Below are 14,422 nucleotides of genomic sequence, written 5' to 3' on the forward strand. Positions count from 1 at the left end.
TTTTTTTTTTTTTTTTTTTTTTTTTTTTTTTTTTTTGAGACGGAGGCTTGCTCTGTCACTCAGGCTGGAGTACAGTGATGCAATCTTGGCTCACTGAAACCTCCATCTCCCGGGTTCAAGTGATTCTCCTGTCTCAGCCTCCTGAGTAGCTGGGATTACAGGTGTGTGCCTCCATGCCTGGCTAATTGTTGTATTTTTAGTAGACACGGGTTTTCGCCATGTTGGCCAGGCTGATCTCAAACTCCTAGCCTCAGGTGATCCGCCTGCCTCGGCCTCCCAAAGTGCTGGGATTACAGGCATAAGCTACCACACCTGGCCCTTAAATGCTTATTTCTTGGCTCTCTGGAAAATCCTAGCTGTCCAAAATTACTTATTCACGAAGGCTTTTGAATAGACAATTATTTTTAAACTGTTTTCTATTTAGAAAATGAGCATGTGGATGATTCAAATAATTAGTGACTGCCTATAACTTGGGAGTTCCAAAATGTTAGATCAGCACTTGTCTTAATGAACAACCTCTGCTGTATGGTTTTATCTAATACCTTGTGTGACCTCTAAGAATGATTAGACAACTGAATGAAGATAAACTAGGACGCTGGCTTTTTACTCACTCTGTCATTGTTTGTTGTTTATATGGGGCAAGGAAAAGAATAATAATCCCGAAGTTAACCTTGGAAAGTATAGTTAACTTTAGAGGCTTTGAACTCTATTAACGTTTTAAATATGAAACTTTTGAAATGTTGGGAAAGATGACACTTAATACAATGTTAAGTATTAATATTTTCATCAGTTTCAATATTAACTGATGAAAATATATATATGAGCATGCTAATTTTTTTTTAAAAAAGCAGATGCTTTGGATGTACTATGGAAAAGAAGCTCTCCAGGCGAGAAAGAGAATAGATTTTCTAAACAAAACTCCCTTAAAATGCCTTATTTTGTAGAGTCAAAAAATGTTCTGCTTTTGTCAGTTATAAAATTTAATAGGGAAAATGTATGTTAATCTTAAAATTTGAAGATCTACAACAAATCTGACATTACATGAAAGTGCTTTGAAACTAGAAATGGTACTTTTCTTAAAAAATGATTTTACTTAATATGTATTGATACTAATAACTGCTAATTCAATAAAACTCAAAATACTAGTAAATAAAATTTATTGTTTAACTTGGATTTGGTTAGATAGAGTCTTATAATGTGAATCAAAATTCTGAAAGTTTTGTCAGTGGAAAGGAAGAAGTTTGTAAACCAAACATGAATCTACTTACATCTAAAGACTGATGCTTTCTACCTCACACTGTCTTTTGGTACTTATTTTATTGGAAAGACAGTTTACATATAAAAGCTATATATTTGAAAATGTACAAAAAAATTACATATAATATTAGCAAAGTATCATTTGGGATTATGTTTTTTAAAAGCTTGAGAATATTACTTATTTACTTTTACAGCTTTCCATGCAGCTGTTTTTTTTCTCTCTGTTTTGACTTTGGAGATAAAGTTACTTGATTTTATCTTTACTTTTGTCTTTATTTTGTGCCTTGGTCTTGAAAAAGTAATAAATATTTCTTACGGAGGCCCCCTCCTGCTTTGTTCTGCCATCTAAGGTGATTACAATGCTCAAGTCTCTTTGTTGGTTGCCTTTGACTAATGCTTTTCAGCAGCCCCGGGCTCAGCTCCTGGTTCCCAGTATGGCACAATGACCAGGCAGATATCTCGACACAACTCTACTACTTCTTCGACATCTTCTGGTGGATACAGACGAACTCCCTCTGTGACTGCTCAATTTTCTGCTCAGCCTCATGTTAATGGAGGTCCACTTTATTCTCAAAATTCAAGTAAGCTTGTGCTTTGCAGGCATACAGCAACAGTGGAGCTCCTTTTGAAGGAAATTATTTGAAACTGTTATTCTTGCCAGTGATAGACAACAATTGAAAACCATGCTGTTTCATGTTTACTTTTGTTTTAGGATTTTGTCCTTGAATCATATCATTTTAAGAGTAATCGCTTACCACTTTCTCTTCCAAAATTTAGACGTATCAAGTATATTTAACTAAATTTATCAAGATATGTCTATATTGAGTATACTAAAATTTAACTTTAATATACTGTTTTATTACATAAGTAAAACCAGAGAACAAAAACATTGCAGAAATAAACTGAATTTATTGGCATGTTCGAGACAGCGTAGTAATGGTAAAATTAAAGACACAACCATTGTCAAAGTTTTCCTTTAAATTAATATAATGAAATTGCTGGCTATCACTTTTAAGGTCATTAACCTATTCAGAAATGAGTTCAAAACCAATTAAAACTGTTTGTGATGCCTGCTTAATTACTCTGTCTTTGAATAATTCTAATGATGGGAATTTCTTCTGATTTCCTTCTGTTTACCTCAAATTGCACATCTCAACACTAATTGCAATCAGTGTTTAAAAGCTGATAAGAGAAGAAAATAGTTTTAGCGTATAATGTTAGGAAGTTAGAATAGTGTAGGGTAGTCATTAATATCACTTTCCATATTAAGATGTTCAATGCAAAAAAAAAAAAACAAAATCAGAAATGAAACTGTTGTCCACTGTTTGCTTTTAGCTTACAGTTGTGCCTACCGGGCATAGACTGAGACAAGCTTTCCTACATGGCTTTTGTGGCTCTTTCTAGAGCTACATGTTATTTTAGTTTATATAACAACACTTAATACTCAGTGAATTCTCCATATTTACATAGGAGGTTGCTTTAAGCTCTTTGTATTTATAATGAATGACCTGTATATGTGTCTTAAAGCAGAGCCAGGGGAAAGTGTTTTTTTGAGACAGTTTCACTGTTGTCACCCAGGCTGGAGTGCAGTGATGCAATCTCGGCTCACTGAAACCTCCGCCTCCCAGGTTCAAGCAATTCTCCTGCCTTAGCCACCCGAGTAGCTGGGATTACAGGCGCCCGCCACTACACCTAGCTAATTTTTGTATTTTTAGTAGGGACAGGGTTTCACCATGTTGGACAGGCTGGTCTCGAACTCCTGACCTCAGGTGATCCACCCACCTCAGCCTCCCAGAATGCTGGGATTACAGGCGTGAGCCACTGCGCCCAGCCGAAAGTTCTCATTAGTTTTTTGTTTAAAATTTAAAGATAAATTATGTTATAGCAAAAATTCCTAAGAATTGAAAACCACTTTAGCAGAAATATCAAAATTCACGAGTAATCCCAAAATTTATATAGCTTTTATCCAGACTAAAATATTAAAGCTACTGAGAAGTGTTAAACTTCACTAAATAGGATTTTACCTAAGATTTGGTATCAAAAGGTAGCCAGTGTCTGTCTAAATATTCTAGATTATCTAATAATTCACTTCACTTGTTTTGTCAACTTTATTTTTTTCATATTCTGAATTTTTAGATCCCATCTTTTTGTTTATCATTTTCCTTTTCCCCACTTTAGACATTTAATTTACTCTGCAAATAGGATTTTTGGTGACTCTTTTATATAATACATAGTTTTATAGTTTTATTTTAGCAATGCTTGCGTGGATTATTTTCAAACAGGATACTTTAATTAATGACCACGTTCTTTTGAATATTGGAAAGCAAATTTGGCCTAAAATTTTAAATAAATGATTATGGTTTTGTCAAATTAATTATCCTTCAATCTGAGTTGCTGTTGGTGTTGTACTACTAGTAGTAGTATGTGAATGTTTTTAGTGTTTTGATGTGCACATTTTCCCTTCTGTCTAAATGTAGTAATGATTAGTATCTTCACAGCATAGCTTTTCTTTTTCATTACATACTAACCAGCATGGCTAGTTACTAAGAGTTGTTTCTAAACACTTTTTTAGCTTTGTGAGAGTTTTCTGTTTTTGAAGTCAAAACCTCTAACCTTTTATTTAAGAGGCTTCTCTAGCATATTAGAATGAAATAGGATTGGTTTCATAGTGAATTGAATGTTATTTTTAGCTATACAATGAATATTAATGCACATAATTGCTTTGTTACCTCTTTGAACACTGAACTTCTTTCAAATTTTTATGCTTACGAACAGAATTTGCACGTTAGATTAATTGAAACAACCTTTTGATTAATCCTTGGTAACCAATAAATTGTTTTTCTCTATCAATTTAGTGTTACTACTTGGTGACTACCAACAGACTAAATTTTGCTATCGAGTCCTACTGACTTTTTCTAAGCAATCTTTGGCAATTACTGACTTGTTAAAGTGAGACAAAGTCACAAGCATATGAATGTTTACTTCTAGTGTATGTTATAATTTTTAATACATGAGTATTTGGTATTTCCTGTCAATTATGTCATCTCCACAAATACATGTGAATATGTTTCAAGCTATCCAATGAGTTGTTAAAAATTAATGCAAAGAATTACATATTTTAACTTATTGGAGATCAGGTTTCCTTTTTCAGAACAGTGATAAAAAAGTCACTTTTGAGATACCCCATGAAACTGGATGATTAACATGATATATTCCCTTGTAAATTTAGGACTGATATTTTTAAAAATAAAATTGCCAACTTAAAAAAATCACAACCTTGTTTTACAAACAAGAGTTTTTCCTGGAGAGCTGTGTGTGAATTTAGATATATAATAAGAACTGTCTTTAAAGGAAACCTGTGATTAATAGTTTTATTGATATATGAAATAAACAGCTATTATATATTTGTTTTATTTGGGTCCCAATTTACAACATTACCTTAAAGCTAGACAAACCTGTTATAGTTATGGCAAAGACACAATATTCTGGAAACCTATGTAGGTATTTCATTGTTACCTATTTTAGAAGTCTTTCCTTATAATTTGAAAATTTTATTTTACTAAATAAAGTTGAATGTGATGGTAAATTTAAATCTTTCCCAAACAATATAACATTAGGATTAAATTAAGTATATTTGTTCTTTTATAAAATTAATTAATTGGCTAAGCACAACTTGGCCTTTAGGTTTGCTTGTGGGAAATGTAGTCGAAGGTTCTGCAGGTTTTTGTTTTGTTTTTTGTTTTGTTTTGTTTCATTTGCAAACTGTTCTTTGCATACTTATGTTTGTGGTCCTTGTAACTGACTTCTGCTTTTTGTTTGTTTCCTTTTCTTTCCTTTATCTGTTTTACTTCCCCCATACTGTGTTGTTGCTACCAGTTTCTATTGCTCCACCCCCTCCCCCTATGCCTCAGTTGACTCCACAGATACCTCTCACAGGCTTCGTGGCCAGGGTGCAGGAAAACAGTAAGTTTGGAAAAACTGAGCTATGGAAGAGTAGAGGCTGTCTCCTTATAGCATGCATGGCTGACGATGAGTCATCGTTTTCCTTACTTTTATTGAGAAGCTAATCTGATCTTGAAAATAGGTGCAGATATGTTACTGAAACTGAAGAGCACGGTCTTCAGTTTTTTCTCTTTGTGTGCATGGTTACTGACCCATATACATTTCAAAGCTGCAGTTTTCTTATGTCTTTACATGATCCTAAAACAGGAGATCTGATCTTTACATATTCTTAAGGAAAGAATAATCAAACACAAAAATTCAAATTGTATGGGAACTTTTAGCTTCTAATAGTTATTAGAATTAGAAAACATTTTATTTTAATAAATTTATCAAGATATAGGTAGATATACTATGAGATTAAATTTAGTATGAAATTGGGGCAGGTTTTCCCCCCTTAATTACAAAAAAATTTTAGGGAAAGCTTTGTAGCCTCAGATTTTCGTACATACGTGATATTGAATCTACGTAAAGGTTCATTGTTAGGATAAGATTGAATGGCCAAGAATAAGTAAATTACATTCATGCTATCCATTTCAGGGTGAGTGATAAGCAATTTAGCATCCTTTTCACATTTTGGCTACATCCAGGCCCACGAAGATTGTTTCTGAATATGAAAATCAGTTAACTTTTTCAGTTCTTCTCTTGAATGAAGTTCTCAGGGGATTTTTTTTTTTTTTTTTTTTTTTTGGGCGGGCTGGGGGGAAGTTATTTTGGATATATGGCTTTAATCAGGATAGACTAGTTTATATTACTGCCTGATTACTTTTGAAATTCTAGAAGATGTATAATCCTAACTGCATGATCACAGTGAATGTTATATAAAGTGAAAAATACCACTATTTTACTGAATTATAATATGCTAGAATAGCATATTGATGGTAATGTGGTCTATTTTTAATTTACTTCATTTGGACCATCACCATGAAAATAAATCTCAGGATGGTTTGAACAAATGAATAACCCACTTGCCCAGCCTATCCTCCAAGACAATATATTGTGGCAAATTCCATTCTTCAGCTTTTGCTGACCCTGTTATGTTATTCTCCCCATTCCCTCCCTTCTGCCAGTCAAATATTTGTGTACTCGATGTTATGTGCCAGGCTCTGTGAAGAATACCAGCAGTTTAAGACAAAAGCCCCTTCCTTCAGGAAATGTGTGATCCAATTGACTTGTTATAAAATGTTGTTTCGTAATGTTGACATTTCTGAGTGTAAGCCATCCTTACTGTTAATATGTGTTTGAAAACCCTAATGTGTGCAAACCTTTAAAAAGATATGAATAATCAGCCTGGGCAACACGGCAAGACCTTGTCTGTACAAAAAATAAAAAATCAGCCAGGTGTGGTGGCATGTGCCTGTAGTTCCAGCTACTAGGGAGGCTGAGGCTGGGGCATCATTTGAGTCCAGGACGTCAAGGCTGCAGTGAGCCATGATCGCACTACTGCACTCCAGCCTAGGAGTGCAAAAATAAATAAATGCATGGATGGATGGATAGATAGATGTGAATCTTATTTTTAAAAATAAATGAGTAAGGGCAAACTGCTGGTCATTAATGCTGCAGAGTTTAAAGACAGCCAGTGCGAACTTTTGAACTGCCATACCACTAACAATTATTAGAAAATAATTTAAAATAGTCATAATGCACATCAGTTTTGTGAGTCCAAAGGTGACTGACTAGCTATTTGGTAAATCTTTTCTTTATATAGAAATCCAGTATTAGTATACATTATTCTAGGCATGTGTGGTCTTTGCTAAAGAGGCTCTTGGCATTGGTTCTTTTTACCAAACATATGAACTTGGGTCAGTGATTCTCCTTGTGCCACAGATTCCCTAACTTTATTTGGTTTCTGTTTTCTTTGAAAGTATGTTAGGAAGATTGGTGTTAAAATATGTATCAGTACTTTAAATGTTTTATGAAGTACAAATTTTATGTGTTCTTCTCTTAAATACCCAGTTTATTATGACACTCAAAGTGGGTGATAATGAATGCATGTAGCAGTTAGCCTATTAATAAGTGTTTCAGTTTAAGATACCAGCCTCTAAAAAAGTCAGCAGTGTGTTTACATCTGTTTATGAGTATGCAGATAATTAGATTAACCAAGACTTCTGCCATAATTTGAAGATAAGACATGTAGATTTACAACAGTTGGACATAAAGACAATTTCGTGAAAACATTGAACTAGTGTGATAAATCGAGAGTAAATTCAAGGTACCCACATATATAATTTACACATTAAGCCAAACTAAGGATATGAACTATGGCCGTTTGATGTCAGGAGGGATCCATACCCATTTTCCTCTCCTCAATAATATTAAAAAGTTGTATAGAGGAAGTTATGGACAAAGATAAAATGGATCTAGGAATGAGGCAGAAAATTTAATTGTAGACCCGTTTGATAGGTATTAGAGTGAACATTGCCATACAGGATTTGTTTTCTAATAGCCCTTTCATCCCTCAAGAGGATAAAATAGAAATCACAGCATTGAAGTGGTTATGGAAATAAGGTCATTATCTGCAAATATTTTAAACCTGGAGCCCTTGGTTATATATTCAGCACATTATTCCCAGGAGGGTAAACGTTTAAACCTGTATGACAAATAGATTACGGCTGATTTCTTTGATCACGTAAATAGCCCCAGAAATTGGCATTTGATTCAGTATGTTTGTATTGTGAACTTCTCCCCTGCAGGAATTATATAATTCCTGTATCAATTTGTATGAAAACATTTTCATATGTCTTTTGAACTTTTAAAGAATTTTATGGATCAGAAATTTAAGTTAAGCACTAGTTGGGTTCCAGCTTTGAATTCTTTAATAGGAGCATTTTTACCTGATATTATGCTAGTTCATTGAACAGAGCTCTAGCCTGACATTTTCCCATTTCCCTGTTTACACTTTTGACTATGTAAAGCACACACATATATACTGACCACGACTATCTAGAGTTTGAGGTATGAGTCATTTTTATTGTTTTGTTTACTATAAGTTTCTTTTTGTTTGTTTTTTTAATTACATCTTCAACACTTTATGTTTAAATCTTAATTGTTGATGTATTCTTAGAAAATTGAATCTTTAGGATCTAGGCTTTCCCTCATCCCGTGCTTATGGTTTACTAGCAATAATGCGAAATTTGAGCTTGCTTTCTACAAAAAACTGATTATGAATATAAACATTTTAAAAAATATTCAATTAGATTTTCTACTGGTTGGGGATTCTTTTCCATTTTTTCAACTTGTAAAATGTAAATAACAGAGTAGAAAATCTACACACAGAAGCAGACCTAATACCATCAACTTTAACTTTCTCTCCATCAAAACAAACAATAATCAACAAAGAAACAAAAATCTGTCCATGGGAGACTGAATTTTTAGGGAACCAAAGCTGTTTCAAGCCAAAATCGGGCACGAATGATCAGAGTGAAAAGTGATCAAACCATTAATGTAATGTTACTCATATTGTTTACTGCAGTGCAAATGACAAGAGTGACATAGATTTAGTTTAGGTTGTTAACATTTGTCCTGATCTGAACCTTGGAATAAGGAAACTACTCCTATAATCCTTATAAAAAGAGACATTGTCTCCTAACACCCTGCATTCATTAATTTGTAATACTTCCAGATACACTTATTTTTAGCTCGTTTTGTTATTTTTAAATGATTCTTGAGTAGCATAAACTTTAACACACCAAGCTTTTATTTCTAATCATTGCATGTTTTATTATAGTGCATGCTGTACTTAAGTTAGAGCTTTCTTAAATTCTGTTAACTTATAACTTTCCATCTAGACTTATTTGTGATTCAAATCAATCATATGAATCTTTTTAGTTGCTGATAGTCCAACTCCACCGCCACCACCTCCACCGGATGACATTCCCATATTTGATGACTCTCCACCTCCCCCACCACCACCTCCAGTGGATTATGAAGATGAGGAAGCTGCAGTAGTTCAGTATAATGATCCATATGCAGATGGGGATCCTGCTTGGGCCCCCAAGAATTATATTGAGAAAGGTAAGGTACAATCATTGAATCGATGTGAAGGAATATAACCTAATTGTAGAAATTTAGAACTATAAAGAACATCTAGTCCAATGTTTCTCAGGCTTTTAAACTGCCTTACCAACCAAGATGATTTACTTAAACCTTACTTCCTAAGCTTTGTATTATTCCCAGTGTACAGGGGGATTCTTTCTTTGTATTTTAAATTAAAATTGCAGTGTTAGATTTGCTTTCAAACTACATATGTGTTCAGCTGAAGATTAACTTGCTGGATGGCATTTTATAGATGAAACAGCTAAGGCACAAAAATGGAGTTATATGTAATTAGTAAAGATTTTAAAAGTTCTGTCAAGCTCTGTCGATGACCTTTCATATCTAAATATAGACAGTCCCTGATTTACAATGGTTCACTTTAGGATCTTTTCAACTTTATGATGGTACAAAAATGATATGCATTCAGTATGCTTCTCAAATTATGATACAGCTTTGGATAAACCTGTTATAAGTAAAAAATATAAGTTATAAGTTGAAAATGTACTTTCAATTTACAATATTTTCCACTAAACAGTGGGTTTATTGGGACATAACCCCATCATATGGAAGTGGAGGAGCATCTGTCTTTAAAAATATATTAGTGCCTGTAATCCCAGCACTTTGGGAGGCCGAGACGGGTGGATCACGAGGTCAGGAGATCGAGACCATCCTGGCTAACACGGTGAAACCCCGTCTCTACTAAAATACAAAACTAGCCGGGCGAAGTGGCGGGCGCCTGTAGTCCCAGCTACTCGGGAGGCTGAGGCAGGAGAATGGCGTAAACCCAGGAGGCGGAGCTTGCAGTGAGCTGAGATCCGGCCACTGCACTCCAGCCCCAGCGACAGAGTGAGACTCTGCCTCAAAAAATATATATATATATTAGTACTATCATGAGAAAAGCCTCAGTTAAGGTGTCAGTTAGGTGATTTTATAAAAGAGAAGACAAATTACCAGGATTATATTTCATGAAATTATGAACCACTCTAAAGTCTAATTTACCTACAGTACCCAATATTCACTGTAATTATCTATTAAGAAATACAGGTGGGGAAGAAACATCGTTTCTAGAGTTTTTATTTTTTCATCCAGTTCTGTGCTATTTTAAAATCTGTATTTCTTTTGCAGAAATGGGAATCAATTAAAATAAAATAAAATCTGTATTTCTATAGAGTTCTGAAAAATGCTTGTGATTTAGTTGAACACTTTTGGTTGCCTTTGATATATTTCCTTCTATTGACTTTATTGGGTTAACAGTCCTTAAGCAAGTAGCTGTAGCTCTTGAGACCAGTAGCATTCTTTCCTGCCCAAGTTTTGGATATGTGGCAAAAGTAAATTTGTTTTCCTTTTATATTTTTTTATTTTTTGAGATGGAGTCTTGTTCTGTCTCCCAGTGTGGAGTGCAGTGGTGCAATCTCGGCTCACTGCAACTTCTGCCTCCCGGGTTCAAGCAATTCTCCTGCCTCAGCCTCTTAAATAGCTGGGATTACAGGTGCCTGCCACCACGCCCAGCTAACTTTTATATTTTTAGTAGAGATGGGGTTTTGCCATGTTGGCCAGCCTGGTCTTGAACTCCTGACCTCAAGTGATCTGCCCGTCTCAGCCTCCCAGTGGTGGGATTACCGGTGTGAGCCACCGCACCTGGCCTTATATTTTTAAACAGTAAATAATTTACATATTGTTAAGAAAGTCTTAAATATTCTACTTTAGATTCCCATATACCTTCAAATAGAGAGCTGTTGTTACTTATGAGGATCATAAACTTGAGTGGCCTTGAATTGTGTTTTTACCCATATTTTCTTACTTGGTAAAGCAAATTTAACTATGAAAATGGGACCATATTTATGTAAGTTGACAAATTTGGAATGATGTATCGGGTAATATACTTGATAGTAGAGGAGGATTAAAAAGTATCTTCCCAAGAACTAGGGGTGAGCACACTTTGTTTGATATAAGCCAGATAGTAAATATTTTAAACTTTGCTGGCTATACAGTCTCTGTCACAACTACTCAGTCCTGCTGTTGTAGCGTAAAAGAGGACATAGACAGTACATGAGTAAGTAGATGTGGCCATATTGCAATAAAACTTTATTTACAAAAAATGCAGTGGTTTGGATATGTCCATGGGCCATGATACACTTTAGATTGCTTTCCCCAGCAGTTTGCAAAGGAAGTGAATATAGGCTGAGCATCCCTATCTGAAAGTCCCAAATTCAAAATGCTCCAAAATCCACAGTGAATTCCAACATGATGCCACAAGTGGAAAATTCCACACCTGACCTCATGTGATGGGTCAGTCAAAACGCAGGCACATGACACAGTTTATTCAGTGTTCCCAAGGGAAAAATAAAATTACCTTCAGGCTATGTGTGTAAGGTGTATGTGAAACAAAAATGAGTTTTGTGTTTAGACTTGGATCCCATCTCCAAGATATCTCATTACGTATATGTAAAATTCGAAAGTCTGAAAAAAAACCCAAATCCAAAGCAGTTCCGATCCCAGGCATTTCAGATAAGGGTTACTCAACCTATATCTTGAACTGAAAAGAATTACAGACACCACAGAATTGCCAGGTTCTCTAAATATTAATTAAAATCCTTTGAAGTAAGTAAATATTCTTTTTAAAAAATCTGGGAACAGGCCCTTAAATTAGCATGGGTCCTTGAATGAGTAGGATGTCATTTACCTTCCAGTGACTGTGTATTTTCAAATTAGATAGCTTGGGTTGTTACCTGGTTTACTGAATGGCTATGCAGCTTTGCCTGATAATTATTTAGAAAAGCGGTGCTTTGTATATGATAGGCACTTGGCATTTGAATGAATTGAAACATCTAATAAATTCTGAAATTCAGAGAGCTTTCTTAAAGTGATTGACAGAACCTATTGACCTGTTGAGTCTAATCAGATTGTCATTTGACTCTAAGATTAAGCCAATGATATAAGTACATGGTTGGCACTGACCTACTTATATTGATAGATACAAAAATTAAGAAATCTTCATAAAAATGGTTTTGCTGTGCTATATATTTAATTGGCTTTGTCTTAAAATTCAAGTAAATGTTGGATATAGTGCATTCATGTGATATTTCAACTGTTTTTTTCCATAGTTGTTGCAATATATGATTATACAAAAGACAAGGATGATGAGCTGTCATTTATGGAGGGTGCAATCATTTATGTTATAAAGAAGAATGATGATGGCTGGTATGAAGGAGTCTGCAATCGAGTGACTGGTCTGTTCCCTGGGAACTATGTTGAATCAATCATGCACTATACTGATTAATTTTTTTGTTTTTTGTTTTTTTTTGCTTTTAAAGTAGATTCTTACTCAGTCATACTGTGGGACAATTATGGTTAACAGAACTGTCTTAATATGTTTTAAAATGTGCCCATATTTTCAGAACATGCTGTTTTATTGGTAAATTGAATGTCTACCTGTAAGCATAAATCTTTGAGGCAGTTTGTGTATTGCTAAATAGCAATTTATACAAGAAGCTGTCCATAACTGATTATGCTTATGTACTTACTTACACATTTTTAACTTTATGACCAGCCTAAATATTCTGGGGGAAGTGGGGTATAATATTTAACGAATCATTATTCAGATTGTACCATTACATGTTTCAGTGCAGCATGATTACTAATGCTATGTCAGACTAATATTAAAATCAGAAAATTTAAATGCTGGTGCTGGTCAGACTTTTTTTTGTTAGATTCTTTCATTTAAAAAAATACTGTTTGTTTAAAGCATGCATAAAAATTTATGTATTGAAATATACTTAAAAATTTCAAGATGCTTCCCATTTGTGTAATATTTACCTGGAGGACTCATACTTAGGGTGTCTTAACATGAATTGAGTCTCCAAGGTCTCCATGTGAAACAAAAGAAGCAAAAAGAGAATTATCTGTAATGTTGTAAGTTGTACCTAAGTTTTTGAATAAGTGAAATTTGCATTACAAATTTTTTCCATTCATAAATACATATATGAACCAAAGGTTTTGTTCCTTTCTTTCACTGGTTTGCTTTAAATAAATAAAAAAATAAATAAATGATTTATTGCAGAACACTAACAACAAAAGTCTTTATCTACAAAATGGCCCTTGATCTGCAGGTAAGGACTCTAAGGCTCTGACATGTGTCAGGAGGACCCTTTTCAGGAAACTACTTGCCAGCTGGCAGAAAACCTAAGCTTCTCTGAGTATGTAGTACTTTCAAGTTTATTAAAGTACAAGGTGTAACCACACAAAGCATTTTGACCAATTTTCCTGAGTTGCTAAGGAAAATGAGAGACCAGTGATCCAAAGCAACCAGTAATTAGTCCCGAGGGTGCTTTGGACATTTCGTACAACATGTTATATTCAGAACATAAAACTTTAGAAAGAAAACATGAAAACTATTTGGTAAATGATCCAAATTGAGACACCAGACAAACTCAGGAGCCCACTTTCTACCTTCTTGACATAGTTTGTCCATCATCATTAAAAAGTTTGTATATACATTTTATTTCTCTACCCTGAGGACAGAGCAGGTTCCATACCCTAAAGCTACTTAGCCTTAAACACAAGTGATTTAGTGGCAAAGCAAACATTTTGGATGATAACCTTAAAAGGGCAGAGGTACATGTTAACGGAAGAGTGAAACTGGAAAAAAGTTCGATTGTCAGATTTCTCTGAACAGCAGGGCTGTACGGGGTATCTAAACTCTACAGCTCAGTAACCATGAGAACATGAAGAAAAACTTCACTTGTCTGATAACTTAGCTCTGTCTTGCCTAGGCGACTCAGAAACTAAATTATTTTCACGTGAATAGTATTGATTGAGTCATATAATTCATTTTCATCTCATGGTAAAGTTGGGTGTTAGTAATATTTAATCAGATTAAATCTGAAGCTTATTATGCTTTGTTCTTTAACCAGAGGATTAAAAAAAGTAGAGTATTTTTTTTTAAATCCAGATCCTGCACAGAGTATTATTAGTGAATATAATTATAAGAAAAAAGGAGTAGAAACAACTCAATAAATGCTTTCTTGTGTTATGATTTACCAGTAAGCTGAATAATTAACAGATTTTTATTTTTTATACCTGTAATTATAGAAATAAAGTAGAGTTCAGAAGAGTTTGTCTTTTTTTTTTT

General features: G+C 34.2%; 1 protein-coding gene across 14 annotated transcripts in view; it reads left to right on the forward strand.

The window, feature by feature from the left end:
- ABI1 (abl interactor 1) overlaps window positions 1-13,353 on the forward strand; it is a 118,246-nt gene extending 104,893 nt beyond the window's left edge. For 4 of the 14 annotated variants that reach the window (XM_017852985.1, XM_017852988.1, XM_017852987.1 and 1 more), the window contains 4 exons: window positions 1,662-1,838; window positions 5,134-5,220; window positions 9,085-9,270; window positions 12,396-13,353. In XM_017852985.1, coding sequence (XP_017708474.1) covers window positions 1,662-1,838; window positions 5,134-5,220; window positions 9,085-9,270; window positions 12,396-12,571 — 626 coding nt within the window. In that variant the 3' untranslated portion in view covers window positions 12,572-13,353. The remainder of the gene's footprint in view (window positions 1-1,661; window positions 1,839-5,133; window positions 5,221-9,084; window positions 9,271-12,395) is intronic. The other 10 variants (XM_017852986.1, XM_017852989.1, XM_017852992.1 and 7 more) reach the window with 4 other exon arrangements.
- The last annotated feature ends 1,069 nt before the right edge of the window (window positions 13,354-14,422 follow it).

This window comes from Rhinopithecus bieti, unplaced genomic scaffold, assembly GCF_001698545.2.
Source record: "Rhinopithecus bieti isolate Rb0 unplaced genomic scaffold, ASM169854v2 scaffold_36166, whole genome shotgun sequence".
NCBI lineage: Eukaryota > Metazoa > Chordata > Mammalia > Primates > Cercopithecidae > Rhinopithecus > Rhinopithecus bieti.